This window comes from Adiantum capillus-veneris, chromosome 13 (assembly GCF_014529385.1).
Source record: "Adiantum capillus-veneris isolate H3 chromosome 13, ASM1452938v2, whole genome shotgun sequence".
NCBI classification, from domain to species: Eukaryota; Viridiplantae; Streptophyta; class Polypodiopsida; order Polypodiales; family Pteridaceae; genus Adiantum; species Adiantum capillus-veneris.
In genome coordinates, this window is record NC_140943.1 from 32,033,076 (window position 1) to 32,057,809 (window position 24,734).

The window sequence follows — 24,734 nt, forward strand, 5'->3', positions numbered from 1 at the left end:
GCGTAGAGATGAAGGATGACCGACTATTTCTAGTGCAATGCAACTCTTAATTGAAGAAGAAGGCTCACACAGTATGTCCCCATGCTCTAAACTACGAATATCAAAGGAAGTTGTTGACAGCAAGCTTGCAATCTATATTCATGCGAAAATGAATTGTTAAGGAATTTCTCGCAAATAAAGTATGAGAACATTTATCTTTTTAAGATTGACTCAAGTTGTCTTTATGTTGGGTTAAATAATGTACAAAGTAATGTCCAATTAAATCCATTGATGAGTAGCTCTCACTTACAATTGACGGGAGCTCTCTCGGGCTTGATTACCATGAGTGGAATGTAAAGGCTCAAGAGATGGTCTAGGGGTTGGGTGAGGGGTGTGGGGTTGAGGAAAAGATTGTGCAGTGGCCTCTTCTTCCTCGATAAAATTGGATATCACAAAAAGACTAGAGGTTGAGTGGCCAGAAACACGAGGGGGGGCAAGTTCAGGTGCTTGGTCTGTCGTTAGGTGCTTGGTCTGTCGTTGGTTGAGGTGCTGCTTCGTACCTTCGAGTGGAGGCCGAGGTTGTGATCGTGGCGGTGGTGATGACCGGAAATAACATGCCATATGGGGTGGCCTCTACACCATACATAGCCTGAACATCCCCAAGCATGGTCTCAAGGTAGGAGTAATCCTATAGGTAGAGAGGGGCACCACCTAGCATAAGTGCGGCTAGGACGTCGCAGACATACATGACCTAGGGTAGCAAAAGTGAGATGCCCTCTAGGTAACCAACATGAAATGGTGATACAGCAAACATCCACATGTAGAAAATGCCTAGTCAACAGCTAGGAGTGTGTGTACGAGGGAGGTATGTGACAAGGTGGGAATGGAGCTTACTGACTGATTGGAGAGGCCGCACGTTATGGAGCACAAGCAGAGTGATATACAAGAGACAAAACATCCCGCGAATGTGGGAAAGGAAAACTAAGGAGAATAGAGAATGAACCCCAAAGATCAAAATATCATAGCACCCTTTTATTGGCAATGATGATACTTACAAATGGTGGTTTTGATGGTTACAAACCTGGCTCTTAGCACTAGGGATGCATGATGGAATGCAAGCGTCATATGGTGCATGGCGAAGTTGGAGTTAGCGGGAAGGTTAGTTGAGGGAAAACATCAAGAAGATGCAGCCGCTGACGACGTCAATCACCAACATTGAGGGCGGCCCAAGGTAGCATGGTGTCGATGCATTCAATCCAAGCGTGCTCATGTTGCCTTGCGAGAGAGTAGTGACTACCTTATGTGCATGGAGTGGTCGTGACTAGTAACTCAACCATGGTGTGGTGGAGAATGGGGAAAATAGTGATGTTGCCAATGTTAAAATGCCCAAGCTTGCAATGCAACATGATGCCATGAGCTCTCTATCTTGGGGTGCATTATGTGCTTAGTGGTGCTTACAATGTAGAGTGCATGGAGCTAGTGTGTTCCCCCTTCACTTGTGCCTACTTTGTGCTTAGCGGAGGCCTCTTTATATAGGCTTGAGAGGTGGTCCTTACCCAATGGTCCTTGCAATTATCCACTGGTCGCTGTAGAAGGTTTAGATACCTCTCTAGTAAGAGAGGTATCTAGACCTTCTACAATGGTATCTGAGAGGTATATAGGTATCTGAGAGGTGGTCCTTACCCAATGGTCCTTGAAATTATCCATTGGTCGCTGTAGAAGGTCTAGATACCTCTCAGCCTTATCCTCCTGCTCATGCCAAGGTGGCTGTCCCTTAAAGCTTCTGCAGCATGCCCTTGGTTGCTTGCTCGCGAGCCCTAGCTGCACCCCTGTTTGTGCTTTCTGGGCTTGGCTTAGAGAACCCTTTCTCTACCTCCTCGAGTGTGCCTCGCTACTCGCCAACCCCGCCTCCCCTCCCTATGTCAAGCTTGCGGCCCTCAGCCTCTGCTTAGTATGGCCACCCTCGCCTCCCTTCTCTGGTTCCAGGCGAGAAGAGCTCCTTCAGTGTCCTTTTGCTCCGTAGTCCCGGCCAGCTTTCATGCCCAGCTCTTTGGCGCTACAAGCAGCCAATGATTCTTCTGCTCTCCTTTCTGAGCGGCTCCATGCTGTTGCATCTTGTGAGCTTGCTTCGGGAGCCCCCGGCCCCTCCTCTTTCTTGATCCCCGGCCTTCTTTTCCAGCTACTCCATGTGGCCTTGCTCTGTGGTGCCACGGCAGCCCACCCACCCCTTCTTGGCTCCTCTCTTCACCTTCCTAATTTGTGCTACGATGCAACCAGACAGGTGGTGCCCCTTTCCTCTCCAGATGGTGTTGGACGATTAATAATCCATGTCATCACACAGTCATCACCTGAGTCAGCACAACGGTTCGCATCCCAATGCACGTGACTTGTAACTACCTCATCCTTGTGTATATAACAACCTCTCTGTTAGTTAATGAATTATCGCCTTCTTGTCCATGCCTCTGCATGCTCTCTCTCTCTCTCTCTCTCTCTCTCTCACACACACATGGTATCATCGCAGCAGGCGACCCTGGCTGCCTTGTCTCAAACCCCACCAATATGCCTTTTGCGCACACCTTGCAGCTATGGCGAAGAGCCTCATGGCTGGCTCTCCTGGCTGCCCTGCGGCAAGCACGCCATGCCTCCTGCTTCGCAACTCCTGCTGTAGAAAAGCGCTGCACTGCCAACCCGGCCCGATGGTGATGCTACCATCATTGAAATTTTCCTTGGGAACTTGGATGCAAACCCTGCTGCAGACGACGACCCTGCTGACGAAGACTCTCATGTAGATGACGACCATGCCACAGAAGGAGATGATGCTTCCACCCCTGCAATTGCTATTAATGCAGACCCTGTTGTGGTTCAACCTTCCCAAGCCCCATCTCTTTCTGGCGTTGCCCAGCCAGCATGCTATGCTCATGCTGCACCCAATCTCGTCGTTGGCGCATGCGATGCTAAGGCAGCACCGAGCCTTGCCATGCGTTCAACCTTGTCCTGTAGTGGATGTGGCCACGAAGCGGAAGATCCACTATCTTCCTTTGCCTCACTCATGGCTTCCGGCACAGCCCTCAATGCTTCTGAGAAGGATACGCTTGCTGCCGCAGTTACTGCAAGTATAGCCATCATAGCAACCATGGCCGTTGTTGCGAACCTCACTTCCTCTATCCAGAAGCCACTTGGTCATTCACAACCCATCAATGTCCAGAATCCTGCACTTGCTGCAACATTGTACTCTTGCAATGAGGCCCCCTGTGTGCTCGGTGCCCTCCAAGAACCCAAAACTGCCACCTAGGTCATACCCTCTTCCATACAAGGGCGGCAATATACAGGCCAACTGGCGCCCAAGCTTGCCTCTCAAGAAGCCCACTCTTTCTGTGGCAATCCCTCACATGCCCACATAAAGCCTGCATTGGGCATCTGTACCCTTTCAACACACCTTAAACCTGACGCTACACAGCCAGAAAACCTCGCTCCTATTGCTCCCAATTTTGCAGTTGGTAGAGCCATGTGTGCAAGTTCTGAAGGTTGTCCTTCTGCACACACACAGCCGCTCATGGCTGAGGATGCGGATGCGGATGACACCGCCATTCAAGCCTTCCTTGAAAGCCTTGCTGTTGAAGAACCTACTTTGGTTAAATCCATCCATGCCCGGCCCCTTGAAGTTGCTACCCATCAAGCTGCAAGTCATGCTCCTGAAGCCTCTCAACAACTTGCTCTCGAGGAAGCCATGCCTACATTCTGTCAAGGCTGCCCCGTTGCTGCCATCCGGTTGAGGCATTCCAGTCCTCATGTCGATGACCCTGCATCAATTGTCCCTTTCGCTGGCCACAAACACCAATTTGATCCAGCCCTTGGAGCCTCTTTCTATGCTGCAAACTCTGCGCCACCATTGAAGTTTGTTGCACCTGAAGATGATGTTGCCACCATCGAAGTGCTTCTTGCTTTCCCAAACACTTCTTTCAAGGCTCATATTGGGCATACAGGAAGTGCAAGTGTCCCTACAATGCCTTGCTATGATGAGACTTCTCTGAACGCTACTCCAACTGATCTCCTTCAAGCTACCTTGGATGCTTCTTCCAATCCAATATCCAAATTGGATTTATTTGATGCTTATATTGTTGTTCCTCTTTCCCCTGAGCATCATTTCCACCCTTTACCCATTGAGATCCTCTTCCACACGGACTCTCAAGCTGCTGCTACTCCCCTGAGTTGCTTTTCTTTGACACTTACCAATGCTCAAGCATTTCGAGCTCAAGGCAAATCTCTGCTTCCATGGATACCAATCAACTTTGATCCAGGAGGTGAAGCTTCTCATGGTAGGTCACTGCTCCCTACCAACTCTCACTCTACCATGCTTGTGCTTCAAGTCTTACCCTTGACATCGACTCACACGTCTCAAGTTGGATTCGTATTTTCATTTCGCTTGCGGGGACGAATATGTGGTTTACAAGCTCGTGAAATCACTTATGAAGTGACCCTGAAGAAGCCTTTCAAAGCTCAACCAAAGCAACAATCAGAGCTGCTAATCTTCTTCATTACGAAGTCGGACCTTGATCCAGGTTGAAGACCTTGGTAGTCACACCAAGATGCTATCTGGAAATTGCATAATTGCATAAGCATATTGTATCTACCCAAAGCATGTAGATTGAATCTCACACTTTACACATGCATGCCCTTTGTATGACGACATATCTTACGGGGGCGTGTTGGACGATTAAAATCACCTGAGTCAGCACAACGGTTCGTATCCCAATGCACGTGACTTGTAACTACCTCATCCTTGTGTATATAACAACCTCTCTGTTAGTTAATGAATTATCGCCTTCTTGCCCACGCCTCTGCGTGCTCTCTCTCTCTCTTTCTCTCACAGATGGCGCCCTCATCTGTGTCGTTAGCACCACCTTTTTTTGGCACGGAACCGATTTTCATATCTCAGGTTAAGCTCAGCTCATTTTTAGGAAAAAACTCTTATTGGGTCCCCTTTCCCATGCCCATGCAATACCAACTTTGAGCTCGCCTTGAAAAACTCTTAACTTTACTTCCTTTCACACCTTCAACTGTCGGATCCAAATTCCAGCCTCGATCTTTGATAATTAGTCCACTATATAGTCACATAGTAGGCTCCTCTGCAATAGCTCTCGATCATTGAAGAACACAAAAAAACCCTGCCTTGGTTGATCTAGACCATCTATTTTAAAGCCAAGGTCGCCCATCATAATGCCCGATCAAGAGTTAATAGGCATTGGTCTTCAAACACCTAGAGAGCCTTGAACTCACCGAACATGAGCAAGCATTCTGTATACATACTGGTACTATTGGATGGAGATATACATCAACCTTTAGTATCCTTAAGAACTACAGTCAGAAAAGCTTCGAACCACATTTGACCTGGTAAAAGTGACATTTGGCATACACATCCTGGCAAGTAGAGTCTCCTGTTGACATCTGGATCAAAATTTTATATCATAAACCTCATAGCAACTGTATCCAGCACCCCTTGCCTCGTTCCCAACTTTGTGATATAAGCAGTTGATCTTGTCACCTGTAATAGCAAGAAACACTTGCAATTTTGATCGGAGAGTGCTTCATCCTGGTGTACCTGTGTCCTAACTGCATCAAATACTTACCCAATGTCCCTGTCACTTGCTTGCAAACTGCCATGCCTGGGCTTCTTGCACTTCCATAGGTCGACCATCTTCAGCTGTACCATCATTGCCCACCCCCTCGTTGAGCATTGGTGCTCAACCGTAGCATTATAGATACTATGTACAAGAGCTAGATAAATAGTAGTAGATAGATAGAGAGAGAATCAATGTTTGCCGTAGCACCCACCTGGGTCAAATGGAAATCCATAGGCTCTCCCAAGCATAGTGTAAACTTCATCTGGAAACAATATGGCATTGATCATCACCATCCGTTCGTAAAGCACATACAAACCATCACTGCTTTGTACTAGAAAACCTGTAAGCCGACCACTCTTGCTTGGCATAGCCTGGTCTTGCTTCAACTTGTATCCATAAGCTTGCTTTGTACACTGGATAAGATTGTACTATACTAATGTGTGTAGTAGCGGCATCATATGAAACCAACTCACCATCGGCTAGAGAGCTTGCCATAGCATGATTGTCTAACAAGATAACATGTAGCAATCGGCATAGAGGCGCTTGCATAGCAACCTTCAACATGTCCTTTAACAACATGGAATCCACCTGCGGTATCTGATCCTCCAAAGCAAACACCGGAATACCTTCACCTGTAGTCCCTTCCAACAACACTGGAAAAGGCAGAAAGCCTTGCATACCTTGTATTCTCACCATAGCTCTAGCAACCAAAACCTGCGACTCGTCATCTACGTCGACCATTGGGTCGTCAAACCCCCAATCTGCATTATCAAAGCACTCTTCTTCAGTCAACATGGCTTTACCATCACAAGGCAAGAGAGAGGGTTGCCCAACCCCCTGGTCTGCACAAAATGTCTCTTCACCTGCAATCTGTTGCTCTTTGACCTCCTTTTCGATATGCATAACATCATATGTCTCATACCTTGAGAAAGCAGACTCCATTTCCCATGTGTTGTCCGTATCCAAGGCACTGCTATAGCTCACATACACCTGGGCTTTCTCCACAAAACTCACCGGCTGTGGCACTTCAGCTATCTTCTCAACTGCATGCTTTTTGGAAGTCACTTGGTCAAGCACATCAGGCGGTACTCGATAGACTCCCTTCTGCAGCTCTGCTGAGGCCTTATAGGCCCACACGGTATCGTCTCTACTCGGTCAACACGCCTATGCGCTACTACTACATGTGCATCAACAAAGGGTTGGATTACCTGGAGCTCTTTCCTAGCAAATTGCCTTGGCACCAATGGACTCTCCAAAATCTGCTTTGCCTGTTGCTTCTTTAAAACCTTCTTCGTTCTGCTCTGCACATAGGCTACTGCCTCCTCGTATGTGCACGGTCCATCTATCTCGACTTTATCCCGCACTTTTACATGCAAGCAGTCCACAAACTTGGTCATCTTCAAAAAAAATTGCATTCTCTACAACAGTTACCTTAACCAACTTGCTCCATAAGGCCTCGACTTCCCACAAAAATGCTCGGAAATCACCGTCAAGTCTTTGCTTTAGGATGTCCATCCTCTGCTTCACTTCACTCCACTGCATGTTGGCCACATATCGGCTTTGGAATGCCGCTTCCAATGTGTTCCAATCCTGTTTTTCTTCAGCCTGCAAGCCTGCGTACCATACCTTTGCTTTTCCACGAACCAGGAGTGGTAAAGCTTGGGTGACTCCCTCTTCTCTTGACAAGCCAGTGTCCAGCAAAAAAAGGCCGTAGTCTTGCAGCCAAACCTCAGCATCTTCAACACGTGTAAAAGTCGAAAAACCCGACCGCATATTGCTTAGCAGCACTTGCTATTTGACACAGGTATCACCGCAACATTGTCTTTGACTTCACCGAGAAGCTGTCAATAGCTCCTCAGTGGGGGCACCACTGATGGAAAGGGACAAGTAGGAAGAAACCTAGCACACTCCAAGCTTGCCTCTCTATAGCCCAGGGATTAACCCGTACCCCTAACCACACAGAATCACATACAAACGGGCACTATCTACCAATCTTCGTAGTACATACCACCTACGAACAATCACGGCTACACACAGTCGACCATAACCGCAACACTTATCGACAACTCACCATCCCACACTTGTACCCACCGATACAGACACTCATCCCAATTCTGTAAACACACTCACACAGGGAGGAAACACACGCCTCGACCACACATACAATTTGCCCACACAATCTCGCTCCCTCCCTCTTTGCGCGCCCTCGCACACAGACACACACAGACCCGGAGCCACCGCTACCACGGGTATACGGCAAAAGATGAGACTCAGATAAAATTGATGGCAAACTCGACAAAAAACACAATCCAACTATGTATCACATAAACACAATCAAACACAATGATGGCGAATTTGATATTTGCCAGTTTCATGCCAAGATGCTTCGTGCAGCTAATTGATCCTCTTCGCACTGGAGATCTCCTTCAAAGCTTTCTCAACGCAGTTCTACTGGCGGTACTTCTCTTCTACTCACGGCCGAACTCCCCCGCTCGTCATGCTTACCCCAACTTGTAGCTGCACAAATCTCGGCCCTTCTTTTCACCTTGGCCTTCTTTTCCGGCTACTGCATGTGACAGCCCGCCATGCTCACCTCCCTTCATGCTGTTCCAAATCTCCTACTCTCTGCGTGGCTTCTCTGTCTTATCCTCCTGCTCATGCCAAGGTGGCTGCCCCCTAAAGCTTCTGCAGCGTGCCCTTGGTCGCTTGCTGGCGAGCCTTGGCTGCGCCCCTGTTTGTGCTTTCCGGGCCTGGCTTAGAGAACCCTTTCTCTACCTCCTCGAGTGTGCCTCGCTACTTGCCAACCCCGCCTCCTCTCCCTCTGTCGAGCTTGTGGCCCTCAGCCCCTGCTTAGTATGGCCATCCTCGCCTCCCTTCTCTAGTTTCAGGCGAGCTGAGCTCCTTCAACATCCTTTTGCTCCGTAGGCCCTGTAACAGACTTGGACACTCCAAGTCAAGAATCAACCGCGACAGCACCAAATAACCACTTCAAAACAATTCACAGATCACAATAGATTTGCACTGGCCCGGCGGAGTTCCGTGCCTAGAGATATTGGCCCCAAAGACTGACGCCCCTTTCGGTATTTCTTTTTATATTAATCAATCATCAAAGTACAAGAGAGCGGTTAGGGTTTCACTCTCAGACTCTGCGTCCAGATGCTCTGAGAAGTGAGGCCCTCACCACTAATTTAAAGGTTACAAGGGATGCCCAAAAGCAGAGCCCCAAAAGCTTCAAATCAAAAGCAATTGCTCTCTCTCTCTCTCTCACAGAGAGTCAAAACATAAAAGCAAAAGCATTCTCTCTCTTTTTCTCATTTAAGTAGAGAAAAAGCGAAATTTGCGTCGCTCATCATTTTCCAATTTATTTTTTTTAATAATAATCTGCCTCTGCGATTTCCGAAAATTAGGGTTTCTGGCAAAAATTAGGGTTTGCAGGAATTTTAGGGTTTTTGGCAGAAATTAGGGTTTCTGTTGTCCACCACGTCATCACTTTGTGACATACCCCCCTCTTGAAAGCATTGTAATCGACTGCGATTACGCCTGCAAAACCAACAAAAGCCATAAACCGTCTTAGCAGACACTGACTGTTAGTACCTACGTACTAGGAACACACATCTAGCACATGTATAAAATCGACAGTCACATCACACGACATCACAGGACATCACCAGACATCACAGGACATCACATGACATTCAACATTCATTCGGATCTTAGACCATGATTTATCGGCAATGTAGCTAGCAATCACATCTAGGTCCAATCGGGACCTCATCGATGTCCGATTGACTAACCCCTATTGAAACCATGTCTATTCGAGATCAATCAGAACAAAATGCTGCAGTCATTTCGGCATCAGTTCCTGCACTCACAAGAAGTCAAGAACAAATCAGTATCATTATCAGGAATTCCATTTCATAAAGTCATCCAGCAGAATACTGTCAGCTCTCAGTATCCCTGAAGCTCAAAGAGACATCAATGACTTTAGTATCAAAATCGAGGCATCTGTTGACAAAGGAGCGGAGTAACTCCCCTCTTCTGCATCCTACTGCACCAGATCTTTGGCCAAGCTGAGTTTCTGGGTTCCGTTTGGAGTAGACTATGCTAAACCAAAACATCGAGGTAAAGTTTCACAATCCGAGGAGTATCTGCTAGGTCCTCCTCCTCCATCCACTTCGCATCAAATGCATGAAAGTTCTTGAACTTAACCAAGAACCGCCTTCAGACTTTACCTTTCTTCATATCATTATGTGCCAAAATCTGTTCAGGAACAAGGATCTCCTCATTTTCTTCCACTTTGGGTTGCTCATCATGCTCCCCATCATCAGGCACATCACCCTTAACAGGTTTCAAGAGACTCACATGCAATGCATTGTGAATCCTCCAAGTATCTGGCAGTTTCAATCGGAAGGAGACATCATTTATCTTGTCAGTAATCTGGAAAGGTCCGTAGTATCACATACTAAGATTTGGAAAAAGCCTCTCCTTTCCCTTTTTCTTTCTTAGACGTGCCTTCTCAAAAGTAAGAGCACCCAATCATCCTCCTTCAGTTTCAAGTCGCGACGATGGCGATCCGCTGCCTTTTTCTGTCGTTCTTGAGACTTCTGTAAAGTGTCGCGAACCTTGGCAAAAGTCGTATCCAAATCTCACGAATATTCATCCGCTTCAAATTTCTAATCTTTCGTGCTTAGGAAGGATGGAACCTTCGCAACAGTTTCAACAATCTCACATGGCGTCTTCCCCGTCGAAGAGTGTATCGTGCTATTGTAGGCAAATTCCACCAAAGATAGGTTCTTTTCCCATTGAGTCTTTTGATCCGAGATACAAGACTTCAATAAATCTAAAATCACTGAATTGGCAATCTGAAATTGCCCGTCAGTCTACAAGTGGAACGATGATGAGAACTGCAACTACGTGCCAATGTTCTCCCAAATTGCCTTCAAAAACCAACTCATAAATCTGGGGTCTCTGTCAGAGACAATCGTCTCAGGAGTGCCATGTAATCGGAAAATCATCGTGATCATTCTGTATTCTCGAGAGATTAAAAAAAATGAAATCCATTTCAATATTTTCCCAAGGGCAGGTGGGTATGGGTAAAGGCTGTAACAATCCCTGTGCCTTATGCCTGTCAAACTTGACCTTCTGGCATACCAAGCAACTGCGCACAAACTCTTCCACATCCTTCTTCAGTCTCCGCCAAAAGAAATCTCTCTCTACCCCTTTCATGGTGGTAGCAATGCCACGGTGACCCGTAAAAGGTGGACAGTGGCAATCAGTCATAACCTTTTCCCTCAACGGCTGTGTAACACACAACATAGTCTTTTTCATCAAGTAGCCTTCCCGAAGGGAGTATCCAGCTACTGTCTCCCCATCCCGTATCCGTGTGAAAATATCTGCAAAATCTGTATCTGTGGCACACTGATCGACCATATCCTCGAAGCTCCTATGATGTATCGCGGAAATAGCCAAAACCAACGGTTTCCGAGACAAATCATCTGCCACCACATTCTTCTGTCCCTGCACATGGACAATCTGGAAGTGGAACTGTGACAAGATGTTCACCCACCGCATCTGCTTTTTCGAAAGCTGCTTCTGTGACAAGAAGTAGCGCAAACTCTGATGGTCTGTAAAGACAGTAAAATCCGCTCCGAGTAGGTAATGCCGCCACTGAGTAAGAGCGTGGATAACCGCCAAAAGCTCTTTCCCATAGATCTGTGCTGTCATCTCCGGCCTAGAGAACAAACGGCTCTCGTAAGCTATGACATGGCCTTCTTGCATCAAGACCGCACCCAGACTACGACCACAAGCATCACAAAATACTTCAAATGACTTCTGCAAGTCCGACAAAGTCAAATCTGGTCCTGTAGTGAATTTCTCTTTCAATGTCCGAAAGGCAGTCACCTCTGTGGGTCCCCACGAAAGAGGTACTCCTTTCTGTGTCAAGGTATGCAAAGGGAAAGCAACCTCTGCAAACTTTCGTATGAACCGCCTGTAGTATGAACACAGTCCCAAGAAGCTTCTAACTTCATGGACATTCCTCAAATCGGGCCAATCACGGATAGTCTCTATCTTGGCCGGGTCCATTTGCACTCCTGCTGTGCTGCTAACACAATGTGTCCCAAAAAGTGTATCTCTGGTAGGAAAAATTCACTTTTCTTAGCATAAATCACTAATGTGTGATCTCGTAATGCCTGAAAGACTTGAAGCAGCTGTGTTCTGCCTCATTCTTGGAGAAAACAATGATGTCGTCAAAGAAAGTGCCAACAAATAGCCTGTACTCTCGAAAAATCCTATCCATCATCCGGTTAAATGTCGCAGGAGTATTGGTTAAGCCAAAAGGCATCACCAAAAACTCAAATAACCCAAAAGTCGTCCGAAAAGCTGTCTTGTAAACATCTCCTGGCGCTATCCTGATCTGATGATATCCACTCTTCAAGTCAATCCTGCTAAAGCACGAGGATCCCTGTAACCTGTCGAGTATATCATCGATCCTAGGAATCAGAAATCTGTTCTTGATGGTGATTTCATTGAGAGTGCTATAATCGATGCACATTCTCCAAGATCCGTCTTTCTTCAAAACCAACAACACTGGAGAGCAATACGGTGAAGTACTAGGCTGGACAAGACCCTTTTCCAAGAGGTCGTTCACTGAGTTCATAATCTTTTCATTCTGTACTCGGCTCACACGATAAGGTGGCCGATTCGGTGGCGTGCTTCCAGATATCAGATCAATGGTATGATCTTCAGGCCCTCTCAAAAGCAATCGGCATGAGCGTGGAGAAAAAAAATCTTGGCATTCTTTTCTTCAGGTCAAAACATATTCAACCTTTATCCATCGTTCAGTTCTCCCAAAAGAATGAGTAAGAAAACTGAAGTTCATCAAGTACAATCTCTAAGCCCTTCATTTATCAAAGTCGCTTTCTCGGCCCGGTAGTCAACCACGGCGTAGTTCTTGTGGTACCAAGGGATCCTGAGTAGAACTTCACTCACGTGTCCTGAACACCCCTGTCATTGCAAACGAAGTTTGTCAATGCTCGGTGTAATGGCAACATCCCATCCGGGTGCCAGTCGAACTACCTCCGCCTGTGGCGTCAGTCTGTCGGGCGTAGTTCCAAATCGAGCCACCAATTCCAAGTGAAAAGAAGTTGGCCTTGGCTCCTTCAAAAGAGCTTCCTGATCCTTCACTTTGCCCCGAAAGCGGCAAAGTTTGTACTTTCATTCATTAGATTCGGTGCAGGTCCCACGCCATGTGGTACCAGTTCTGCTTTTCTATCTGCCTTTTCTGCCACATTCCTCAGCTGCTCTCGAACTCTCAGACCTATCGTCGTCTTTATCATTCTGTTCTTTCTGTGCCTTATTAGGGCACTTTGCGGAGATATGTCCATGTTCCCCGCATCCAAAGCACTTCCCCTCTCTGATGAAGCGAGCTCTCTCCTCAGGAGTAAGCTTAGGTTGTGCATCCTTTTTCATTGGCTTGCTCTTTTTCTTTCTACTTTCATTCTCAAAAGTCTGTTCGGCTCGTTGTGTCATGGCCTTATCTGTGGGGTAGGTCAAACTGCCAGAGTGAATGGCAAAGCCCCGCTTCGCATGACTCATCAACTCCTGAATAGAAGCTGACTTCTATTCCAAGCAGTGATCTTGGATCTCTGTAGGTAGACCCAAGGTAAACCGCTCAATCTGTTCTCTGAACGAGATCTTCTTGAATAAAGAGACGGGTAGAAAAGAGCTCCAGAATCTTTCACAATAAGAATTCACTGTATCGCTCTTGGTCAGCCGGAGATGGTTCCAAGCAGCTCGTATATCTCGCTCAAACTCTTGAGTCAACCAAGAAGAAATAAAAAGCCTCTTGAATTTCAGCCATGTAACTGGCACAGTCTTGCTTAATAAAAGCGTGGACCACCAAGTACGAGCATTCCCCTTAAAGTAAGAGGCAGCTCTCCGAATCTTGGAGTGCTCTGAATAGCGTCCTCCCGCGAAAGCGATGTCAAACTGCTGTATAAAAGACAAAGCCTTCGAAGCATCTGAGTATCCTGAAAAGTATCAAACTTGATCGAGTGGCCACCTTCCTTAAACTCTCGGACTTTCTTGCTTTTATCTTCGAGAAAGTCATACTGGTTGGCTTTGTAAAAATTCTTCTTGTTCGCATAAAACTTTCTGTCATCGGAATCTGAGCTGTCTGTAGACGAGTCCTCAGTAGAACTGTCAGTCTCTGGGCGAGATTTAGCCTTCTTTGCCTTTCTCTTGCCCTTTCCAAAGCGTTGCTTCTTGCTTCGCTTTTTACCTTTTCTGTCTTCTTCGCTCGAATCCGAGGAGCTAGAAGAACTGTCAGAAGAAGAAGAAGAAGAACTGGGTAGGTCTTCAAACTTGACGCGCTTCTTCAATTTCTTTGCCTTGTCAAATGTCGACCGACGACCCAAATATCCCGGGAAGTCAGTGCCTTTCTTCTGCTTTTTGCCGTGGTTGTTGGCTTTCTTTTGCGTGTCAAAAAGCTGAGCAATCCGTGCATCAACCACGTTCTCCAGTTCCTTCTCCGTATATTTCTTGGAGGCAGAAGGTTTCTTGAGAGCGGGTTTCGGGAGTGGTGTTGTGGCTCTCTGCCACTCCATCTGTACCTCTTCCAAAGAGGTCTGGTTCATATATTTTTCCATCATCGGATCCTTGGCAAAATTGAGCATCATCTTTGTTGCATCGCTGATCAACTGGCAACGCTCTATCTCTCGCCGCTCCGCCTAAGTAGGCCAAGGCGGGCCATACTCTCTGCCTAAATCTTCATTGTGATCCCAGCCCGCATCTCCAGATGCAGAGGGAGTCGACTGATCATTGCCTAAAGCCATAGGTGCCGCAGAAAAAAAATTCGGGGATCGGATTTCCCGTAGAAGAGAAATCGGCCGTGCTCTGATACCACTGTAATAGACTTGGACACTCCAAGTCAAGAATCAACCGCGACAGCACCAAATAACCACTTCAAAACAATTCACAGATCACAATAGATTTGCACTGGCCCGACGGAGTTCCGTGCCTGGAGATATTGGCCCCAAAGATTGGCGCCCCTTTCGGTATTTCTTTTTATATTAATCAATCATCAAAGTACAAGAGAGCGGTTAGGGTTTCACTCTCAGACTCTGCGTCCAGATGCTGTGAGAAGTGAGGCCCTCACCACGAGGCCCTCACCACTAATTTAAAGGTTACAAGGGATGCCCAAAAGCAGAGCCCCAAAAGCTTCAAATCAAAAGCAATTGCTCTCTCTCTCTCACAGAGAGTCAAAACATGAAAGCAAAAGCATTCTCTCTCTCTTTCTCATTTAAGTAGAGAAAAAGCGAAATTTGCGTCGCTCATCATTTTCCAGAATTTTTTTATAAAAAAATAATAATCCGCGATTTCCGGAAATTAGGGTTTCTGGCAAAAATTAGGGTTTGCAAGAATTTTAGGGTTTCTGGCAGAAATAAATTATTTTTTTTTAATAATAATCCGCCTCTGCGATTTTCGGAAATTAGGGTTTGCAGGAATTTTAGGGTTTCTGCTGTCCACCACGTCATCACTTTGTGACAGGCCCGGCCAGCTTTCATGGCCAACTCTTTGGCGCTACAAGCTGCCAATGATTCTTCTGCTCTCGTTTCTGAGCGGCTCTATGCTGCTACATCTTGTGAGCTTGCTTCAGGAGCCCCCGGCCCCTCCTCTTTCTTGCTCCCTGGCCTTCTTTTCCGGCTACTGCATATGGCCTTGCTCTGTGGTGCCACGGCATCCCACCCACCCCTTCTTGGCTCCTCTCTTCACCTTGCTAATTTATGTTGCCATGCAACCAGACAGGTGGTGCCCCTTTCCCCTCCAGATGGCGCCCTCATCTGTGTCGTTAGCGCCACCTTTTTTTGGCATGGAACCGATTTGCATGTCACAAGTTAAGTTCAACTTATTTTTAAAAAATAACTCTTATTGGGTCCCCTTTCCCACGCCCATGCAATACCAACTTTGAGCTCGCCTTGAAAAACTCTTAACTTTAGTTCCTTTGACACCTTCAACTGTCGGATCCAAACTCCAGCGTCGATTTTTGATAATTAGTCCACTATATGGTCACATAGTAGGCTCCTCTGCAATAGCTCTCTATCATCAAAAAACACAAACAAACCCTGCCTTGGTTGATCTAGACCATCTATTTTAAAGCATTCGTCTTCAAACACCTAGAGAGCCTTGAACTCACCGAACATGAGCAAGCATTCTGCATACATACTGGTACTATTGGATGGAGATATACATCAACCTTTAGTATCCTTAAGAACTCCAACCAGCAAAGCTTCAAACCACATTTGACCTAGTAACAGTGAAATTTGGCATACACATCCTGGCAAGTGGAGTCTCCTCTTGACATCTCGATCAAAATTTTATATCATAAACCTCATAGCACCTGTATCTAGCACCCCTTGCCTCGTTCCCAACCTTGTGATATAAGCATTTGATCCTGTCACCTATAATAGCAAGAAACACTTGCAATTTCGACTAGAGAGAGATTCATCCCGGTGTACCTGTCTCCTAGCTACATCAAATACTTTCCCAATGTCCCTGTCACTTACCTGCAAAGTGCCATGCCTGGGCTTCTTGCACTGCCATAGGTCACCCATCTTCAACTGTACCATCATTTCCCACTCCCTGGTTGAGCATTGATGCTCAATCGTAGCATTATTTAGAAAATATATCATTGCATAAGAAGAAAGTGATAGATACTATGTACAAGAGCTAGATAAATAGCACTAGATAGATAGAGAGAGATTCACTGTCTGCCGTAGCACCCGCTTGGTCAAATGGAAAGCCATAGGCTCTCCCATGTAACATTTAATGGTCTAAAAACTTATGTGTAGCGAAAATTAGCATGAACATAGTGGGCATTTCATTAGAATAGATTCCTAATGAGAATTACAAGAGTGCTTGGGTGGAGAGAGCAACAAAAAGCATAACACCTAGTTAGATAGCATCAACAATACTTTCAAAAGAGAGAGAAATTAAGCTATTGACAACAGTTGAGGACTGGATTTGCATGGAGCCGGTCCCCCCTCCAAAAGGCTTTGTATTATGGTTTCTCCCATCAAGAGAGACATTGTACAATACAATACTTTGTGTTCCTTCAAGACTAGCTAGTGCAATGAAGATGAAAGCTTCATGCACTAAGCAAAACACTTAGTAAACACAACTTTAATTATCCCCGTTCTCAGACCCAAGACCTCACACACCTTCGAAGATGGTGAGAGCTAGCAGGGTATGAGAGTAGATTGAGAGGAAGAAGGAGTATCTTACGAGAAAGATGTACATCTCCTCACATAATCACTCATATTAGCATAGCTTTAGCTTAGTAATTAGCTTGGTAGAGGAGATGAGCATGCATTGAAGCTTGGCTCTTGGTTGGATTTGCATCCACAATCCAAGAGTGTGTCGATGTAGGCTTCTATCTCACAAGCTTGGAGTAGGTGATGAGCGCTCCATTAAAGCTTGGGAAGAGATAGTCTTCTCTTTCTTCACACATGAGATTGTGTGAGTGTGTGTGTGATGATGCCTTGCAAAAATCAGCCCCCTCTCTCTCTTGGGCGAGCCCTCTTGCTATTTGCTCTTGCAGGCTCCCCATTGGACCTCCCCAAGTCAAGCCAATGGCTATTAAGCAGCATAAGTGATAGCCTTCTGACATGTGTCCCCCTTTCCTCTTTTGTGAGAGCTTTAGTTAATTTAATAATTAAACTAAACTCTCATTGGACCCCTTTGTCTCCTGGCCAATAGGAATCAGGCAAGCCATTGGGCTTGTGAATGCTCATTGGACCCCTTGGGAGACTGTCCAATAGTCTTCTAGGAGACTTAATTCTCATTGGTTCTTTTATTAAGTGTTTTTAAATTAATTGAACTAGATTTACTCTAGCATAATTCTCATTGGTCCACCTCCAAGGCCATCCAATAGGAATTGGGCACACCTTGTGGGCATCTGGGTTAGGGAGCTGACATGTGTCTCTAATTCCCTTTGTGTAAAGGGAGCCTGTGTGTGTGTGTGACTTTCTCTCTCATCCCCTAGAAGAAGGGCTCGCCCCCTCCCATGTAGGGATATGCAAAGACTTTTTAGTTACACACAAAGTATCCAATTTCCCCTAGGATTGACCTTTGGACAAAACCTTTGAATTTTGGAACCTTAGCATTTTGGAAGTCTTAAGGGGCTGAACCTTAGGGTCTTTTTAGCCCATTGTTGCACATGACTCTTTTGCAGATGCCCCCCCCCCTTTGGATCCCTATTTTCCCTCCTTTGGATCCCTACTGTGGCCGGTCTGCTAGCTTAACCAATATTCTAGCTTTTTCTCCCCTTCCCCACATTAAATGATCAGTTTAATATGAGAAAATCATTTAGGAGAATTAGATATTGATTATTATGACATCCCAACCATAGTGTAAACTCCACCTGAATAAAAAATATGGAATTGATCATCACCATCCGTTTGTAAAGCACATACAAACCATCCCTGCTTTGTACTTGGCATAGCCTGGTCTTGCTTCAACTTGTATCCATAAACTTGCTTTGTACACTGGATAAGAATGTACTATACCAATGTCTGTAGCAGCGGCATCATATGAAACCAACTCTCCATCGGCTAGAGAGCTCGCCATAGCATGATTGTCTTCAAACAAGATAACTTGTAGCAATCGGCATAGAGGCGCTTGCATAGCAAGCTTCAACAACATGTCCGTCAACAACATGGCATCCTTCTTCGGTAACCGATCCTCCAAAGCAAACATTGGCATACCTTCACCTGTAGTCCCTTCAAACAACACTGGAAAAGGCGGAAAGCCTTGCATACCTTGTATTCTCACCATAGCTTTAGCAACCATAACCTGCGATTCTTCATCTATGTCGACCACTGGGTCATCGAACCCCTAGTCTGCTTCATCGAAGCACTCTTCTTCAATCAACATGGCCTTACCATCACAAGGCAAGAGAGATGGTTGCCCAACCCCCTGGTCCACACAAAATGTCTCTTCACCTACAATCTGTTGCTCTTTGACCTCCCTATCCACATGCATAACATCATATGTCTCATACCTTGAGAAAGCAGACTCCGTTTCCCATGTGATGTCCGTATCCAAGGCCCTGTTATAGCTCGAATACACCTGGGCTTTCTCCACAAAACTCACCGACTTTGACACTTCAGCTATCTTCTCTACTGCTTGCTTTTCGGAAGTCACTTGGTCAAGCACATCAGGCAATACTCAATAGAATCCTCTCTGCAGCTATTGAGGCCTCATAGGCCCACACGGTATCATCTCTACTCTGTCATCACGCCTATCCGCTGCTACCACATGTGCATCAACAAAGGGTCGGAGTACCTGAAGCTCTTCCCTAGCAATTGGCTTTGGCACCAATGGACTCGCCAAAACCTGATTTGCCTGTTGATTCTTTAAAACCTTCTTCATCCTGCTCTGCGCATAGGCCACTGCCTCCTCGTACATGCACGATCTATCTCGACTTTATCCCGCACTTTTACATGCAAGCAGTCCACAAACTTGGTCATCTTCAAAAAATCTTCATTCTCTACAGCAGTTACCTTAACCAACTTGCTCCATATGGCCTCGACTCCCACACAATTGCTTGGAAATCACCGTCAAGTCTTTGGTTTAGGCTGTCCATCCTCTGCTTCACTTCACTCCACTACGTGTTGGCCACATATCATCTTTGGAATGCCGCTTCCAATGTGCTCCAATCCTATTTTTGTTCAGCCTGCAAGCCCTCTAGCTCGTACCATACCTTTGCTTTGCCATGAACCAGGAGCGGGAAAGCTTGGGCCACTCCCTCTTCTCCTGAAAAGCCGCTGTCCAGCAAAAAAAGGGCGTAGTCTTGCAGCCAAACCTCAGCATCTTCAACACCTGTAAAAGTCCAAAAACCCGACCACATCTTGCTTAGCAGCACTTGCTATTTGACACTGATATCAACGCAACAACGTCTTCGACTTCACCAAGAAGCAATTAGTAGCTCCTCAGTGGGGGCACCACTGATGGAAAGGGAGAATTAGGAAGAAACCTAGCACACTCCAAGCTTGCCTCTCTATAGCCCAGGGATTACCCGCACCCCTAACCACACAGAATCACATACAAACGGACACTATCTGCCAATCTTTATAGTACAGACCACCTTTGAGCAATCACGGCTACACACAGTCGACCATAACTGCAAATACTTATCGACGACTCACCATCCCACACTTGTACCACCGATGCATACACTCAACCCAATTATGTAAACACAGTCACACAGGGAGGTGACACACGCCTCGCCCACACATACAATTTGCCCGCACAATCTCTTTCCCTCCCTCTTCGCACACACACGCAGAGACCCGGAGCCACCGCTACCACGGGTATACGGCAAAAGGCAAAAGATGAGACGCAGATGAAATTGATGGCAACCTCGACAGAAAACACAATCCAAATATGTATCACATAAACACAATCAAACACAATGATGGCGAATTCGATATTTGCCGGCTTCATACCAAGATTCTTCGTGCAACTAATTGATCATCTTCGCACTGGAGATCTCCTTCAAAGCTTTCTCAACGCAGTTCTACTGGCGGTACTTCTCTTCTACTCACAGTCGAACTCCCCCGCTCGTCATGCTTACCCCAACTTGTAGCTGCACAGATCTCGTTCTTTCTCTTCACCTTGGCCGTCTTTTCCGGCTACTACATGCGACACCCTGCCATGCTCGCCTCCCTTCGAGCTGTTCCAAAGCTCCTCCTCTTTGAGTGGCTTCTCGGACTTATCCTCCTGCTCATGCCAAGATGGCTGCCCCTTAAAGCTTCTGCAGCGTGCCCTTGGTTGCTTGCTGGCGAGCCCTGGCTGCGCCCCTGTTTGTGTTTTCCGGGCCTGGCTTAGAGAACCCTTTCTCTACCTCCTTGAGTGTGCCTCACTACTGGCCAACCACGCCTCCCCTCTCTGTGTCGAGCTTGCGGCCCTCAGCCCCTGCTTAGTATGGCCACCCTCGCCTCCCTTCTGTGGTTCCAGGCGAGCAGAGCGCCTTTAGCGTCCTTTTGCTCTGTAGTCCCGGCCAGCTTTCATGGCCAGCTCTTTGGCGCTACAGGATGCCAATGTTCTTCTGCTCTCGCTTCTGAGCGGCTCCATGCTGCTGCATCTTGTGAGCTTGCTTCGGGAGTCCCCGGCCCCTCCTCTTTCTTGCTCCCCGGCCTTCTTTTCTGGCTACTGCATATGGCCTTGCTCTGTGGTGCCACGGCAGCCCACCCACCCCTTCTTCGCTCCTCTCTTCATCTTCCTAATTTGTGCTGCCATGCAACCAGACATGTGGTGCCCCTTTCCCCTCCAGTCAGATGGTGCCCTCATCTGTGTCGTTAGCACCACCTTTTTTTGGCACGGAACCGATTTTCATATCTCAGGTTAAGCTCTGCTTATTTTTAGGAAAAAACTCTTATTGGGTCCCCTTTCCCACGCCCATGCAATACCAACTTTGAGCTCGCCTTGAAAAACTCTTAACTTTACTTCCTTTCACACCTTCAACTATCGGATCCAAACTCCAACGTCGATCTTTGATAATTAGTCCACTATATGGTCACATAGTAGTCTCCTCTGCAATAGCTCTTGATCATCGAAGAACACAAAAAAACCTTGCCTTGGTTGATCTAGACCATCTATTTTGAAGCCACGATCGCCAATCATAATGCCCGATCAAGAGTTAATAGGCATTAGTCTTCAAACACCTAGACAGCCTTGAACTCACCGAACATGAGCAAGCATTCTGCATACATACTGGTACTATTGGATGGAGATATACATCAATCTTTAGTATCCTTAAGAACTCCAGTCAGAAAAGCTTCAAACCACATTTGACCTGGTAAAAGTGACATTTGACATACACATCCTGGCAAGTAGAGTCTCCTGTTGACATTCGATCAAAATTTTATATCATAAACCTCATAGTAGCTGTTTCCAGCACCCCTTGCCTCGTTACCAACCTTGTGATATAAGCAGTTGATCATGTCACCTGTAATAGCAAGAAACACTTGCAATTTCGACTGGAGAGTGTTTCATCTCGGTGTACCTGTCTCCTAACTGCATCAAATACTTGCCCAATGTCCCTGTCACTTGCCTGCAAAGTGAGATGCCTGGGCTTCTTGCACTTCCATAGGTCGACCATCTTCAGCTATACCAACGTCACTACCTTGAAATAGAGGGAGCTTTAGCTTTATAGCCCCAACCACCACTTTCATCATTATTTCGCTTGTTAGGACATCAGCTTCATGGTTTTGAGCCCTTGGGATGTGGTGTAATTGAACTTCTTCAAACTTACCCAACAAGGTTTTTACACAGCTTAAGTGAGTCCTCAAGCTAGGATTCTTGCATGTCCATACACCATTCACTTGCCTTACCAAAAGTAGAGCATCCCCAAATACATTAAGGTGCTTTATCCCTTGCGAGACGCACCATTGTAAACCCTTGGTTAGTGCTGCATACTCAGCTTCATTGTTAGAATGTGATTCTAACAAATAGCTAAGCAAAAATACCTTGATACATTTGTCATCAAAGACCACTATGCCTACAGCTGCTTTGTCAGATGCTCGTTTGTAGGCTCCATCAAAGTAGAGAGAGTGTGCTCTTTCTACTACCTGTGGCTCTGGAAGTGGTTGAAGTCCTTCCCCTTTAGATTGATTCACCTTCTTCTCAAAGTTTTGGTAGGTCATAAGTCCCCCCAAGCTTGCCCTTGTCGTGCTTTCCACCTGTACTGTGTAGTCAAATTCTTGCAGAGGAACTAGCCATTTAGTAATCCTAGCAGAAACATCCATGTGTTGTACAACATAGGAAAACATCTCATCCATGGTTAAAATTACAAATTGCCTAGGCAGCAAATATGACCTGAACTTTGTAGTTGCAAATCTAAGGGCTAGGACTAGGTGTTCCACATGGGTGAAACCTTTCTCTGCTCTGCTGTCATCATTCAACTAGAGAAATAAATTGGCCTCATGAAAGATGTTGTTGTATCCTTCTGGAGTAGCACAACCCCCTTACAAATGGTGGTCTTGATGGTTACAAACCTTGCTCTTGGCACTAGGGATGCATGATGGAATGCGAGCGCTATATGGTGCAGGCAAAGGTGGAGTTAGCGGGAAGGTAAGTTGAGGGAAAACATCAAGATGATGCAGCCATCGACGACGTCAATCACCAACATTGAGGGCGGCCCAAGGTAGCATGGTGTCTATGCATTTAATCCAAGTGTGCTCATGTTGCCTTGCGGGAGAGTAGTGACTATCTTATGTGCATGGAGTGGTCGTGACTAGTAACTCAACCATTGTGTGGTGGAGAATGGAAAAAATAGTGATGTTGCCAATGCTAAAATGCCCAAGCTTGCAACTCAACATGATGTCATGAGCTCTCTAGCTTAGGGTGCATTATGTGCTTAGTGGTGCTTACAATGTAGAGTGCATGGAGCTAGTGTGTTCCTCCTTCACTTGTGCCTACTTTGTGCTTAGCGGAGGCCTCTTTATATAGGCTTGAGAGGTGGGGAGAGCTTTTTTACAATCCACTAGCCATTGGCTAGGTTATTGGGGAAGAGTGGGGTTCGGGGTATTTACAAGGGTTTTGTCGATGGTTCGTACGGTCGGTGTGAGGTTTAAAGCTGCCAGAATTGGTATTTGTTGCGGGAAGTCAAGATGCTATGTGTCGCTCCCTCTCGGTGCCATCTGGGGCGTGCCTTCGGCGCCACTTCTTCTTTTGGTGTTGGCGGCGTGCGAGCTGACCGTCTTTGTTCTTTTTGGCATCGATGTTGATTATTTCTTTTTTTTAAATTTCTTCCGGTGTGTGCGTATATGCATGCACGTGTAATGTGTTTATATATGTGTGTGTGCGTAGACGTGTGTGCTTGTGGATGTATGTAATTGTGTGTGCCAGAGTGTTTTTATGAAAACCGCTGTGAGTTTGCGTACTATTTGTATGGGTGTGTAAACTCGAGTGCGTAAATGAGTGCCAAATGTGTGTGTGTGTGTGTGTGTGTATGGCTTGAGCTGTGTGTGACGTGTGGAGCGGGTGTGTGTGCGTGTGAATGAGTGTGCATGGGAACGAGAGAGAGGGGGGAAGAAGGTAATTATATATATATATATATTTATATATGTGTGTGTGTGTGTGTGTGTGTGTGTGTGTGTGTGTGTGTGTTTTATTGTGAACTGGCAATGGCGACACACAGCGAGAGAGAACGAGAGTGAGAGGGAGGGAAACGCGGGCGCGGGCCGGAGAGGGGAGGGGTGAAGAGTGTGTGAATGTGTGTGTGTAGTGAGTGTGTGTGTGTGTGAGGGTCTCGTTTACTACTGTGCCTTCGGGCTGCTTGACATAGAGAGTGAGCGGGAGAGAAATCGAGAGAGGGAGTGGTGACACAGCACGAGAGGGAGACAGGGCGGGGTGAGGTGGCGAGGGAGGAAGAAGGTGAGGGAGTGGGGTGTGTGGGTGTGGATAAGAGAGAGAGGGGGCGAGAGGACTGTTTCTGCGTGCCTTCGGGCTACTACCGGAAGAGGGAGAGAGAGCGAGAGAGATCTCGGTGGGCCAACTCGTTGCCGACATAGAGCGAGGGAAGGGGGGGTAAGGTCAATAGGATGGGAAGGGGGTGAGGACAAACAGCGGGCCAGGGAGAGATTGAAGGGGTGAGGGGTGTGTGGGTGAGAGTGTAAGGGTGTGTGTGTGTGGTTGTAGGGGAAGCGAGTGTTTCTTGCACCCGCATGGGCTGTCTCGACACAGAGGGCGAGAGAGAGAGAGGGAGTTGTAGATGGTCGAGAGGGGAGAGAGGAGAAGAGGGAGGGTCAACTGAGGTGGGGTAGGTGTGTAGGGAATTATTAGAGAGAGAGAGAGAGAGAGAGAGAGAGAGAGAGAGAGAGAGAGAGAGAGAGAGAGAGAGAGAGAGAGAGAGAGAGTGAGGGAAAGAGAAAGAAAGAGGGAAAAAAAGAGAGAGAGAGAGAGTGGGGTCAAGGGGAGTGAGGTAGGATAGAGGGGGGTGGTTGTGGAAAATAGTGGAAGAGAACAGAACAACGGCTCTCCATGGAAGAAATTAATTCTTTTATGCGCCCTTCCGGGTTTTGGCGGCAGTGATAATAAGGAAAAAAAAAATTTGTGGTTTTCTTTACCTCC

General features: G+C 46.6%; 3 protein-coding genes and 2 pseudogenes across 3 annotated transcripts; 2 read left to right on the forward strand and 3 right to left on the reverse strand.

Moving 5' to 3' along the window:
• The first annotated feature begins 2,956 nt into the window (after positions 1–2,956).
• Positions 2,957–3,273, forward strand: LOC147443770 (uncharacterized). The gene has a single exon (XM_086526563.1). The coding sequence runs from the start codon at positions 2,957–2,959 to the stop codon at positions 3,269–3,271; it is 315 nt and encodes a 104-aa protein (XP_086382689.1). The 3' UTR covers positions 3,272–3,273.
• A 211-nt stretch (positions 3,274–3,484) lies between these two features.
• On the forward strand, positions 3,485–4,543 carry LOC147443771 (uncharacterized). Its single transcript, XM_086526562.1, has one exon. It carries the CDS (start codon positions 3,485–3,487, stop codon positions 4,541–4,543), a length of 1,059 nt encoding a protein of 352 aa, XP_086382688.1.
• A 2,118-nt stretch (positions 4,544–6,661) lies between these two features.
• On the reverse strand, positions 6,662–15,473 carry LOC147443772 (uncharacterized; annotated as a pseudogene).
• A 2,533-nt stretch (positions 15,474–18,006) lies between these two features.
• On the reverse strand, positions 18,007–18,641 carry LOC147443773 (uncharacterized; annotated as a pseudogene).
• A 165-nt stretch (positions 18,642–18,806) lies between these two features.
• On the reverse strand, positions 18,807–20,951 carry LOC147443774 (uncharacterized). The gene is made up of 5 exons (XM_086527731.1): positions 20,853–20,951; positions 20,236–20,480; positions 20,108–20,162; positions 19,465–19,481; positions 18,807–18,957 (listed from the first exon to the last, which is right to left on the reverse strand). Exons 1-5 carry the CDS (start codon positions 20,949–20,951, stop codon positions 18,849–18,851), a joined length of 525 nt encoding a protein of 174 aa, XP_086383857.1. The 3' UTR covers positions 18,807–18,848.
• Between the last annotated feature and the right edge of the window lie 3,783 nt (positions 20,952–24,734).

Bases quoted from the DNA above. Each gene is read 5' to 3' on its own strand.
- LOC147443770 (XM_086526563.1), top strand. From the start codon at position 2,957: ATGCGTTCAACCTTGTCCTGTAGTGGATGTGGCCACGAAGCGGAAGAT.
- LOC147443771 (XM_086526562.1), top strand. From the start codon at position 3,485: ATGTGTGCAAGTTCTGAAGGTTGTCCTTCTGCACACACACAGCCGCTC.
- LOC147443774 (XM_086527731.1), bottom strand. From the start codon at position 20,951: ATGAGGGCACCATCTGACTGGAGGGGAAAGGGGCACCACATGTCTGGT. The intron at 20,481-20,852 runs GTGGGCTGCCGT...TCTCTAAGCCAG, and splicing joins GAGGAGCGAAGAAGGGGTGG to GCCCGGAAAACACAAACAGG. The intron at 20,163-20,235 runs GTAAGCATGACG...GCGTTGAGAAAG, and splicing joins CTGTGCAGCTACAAGTTGGG to CTTTGAAGGAGATCTCCAGT.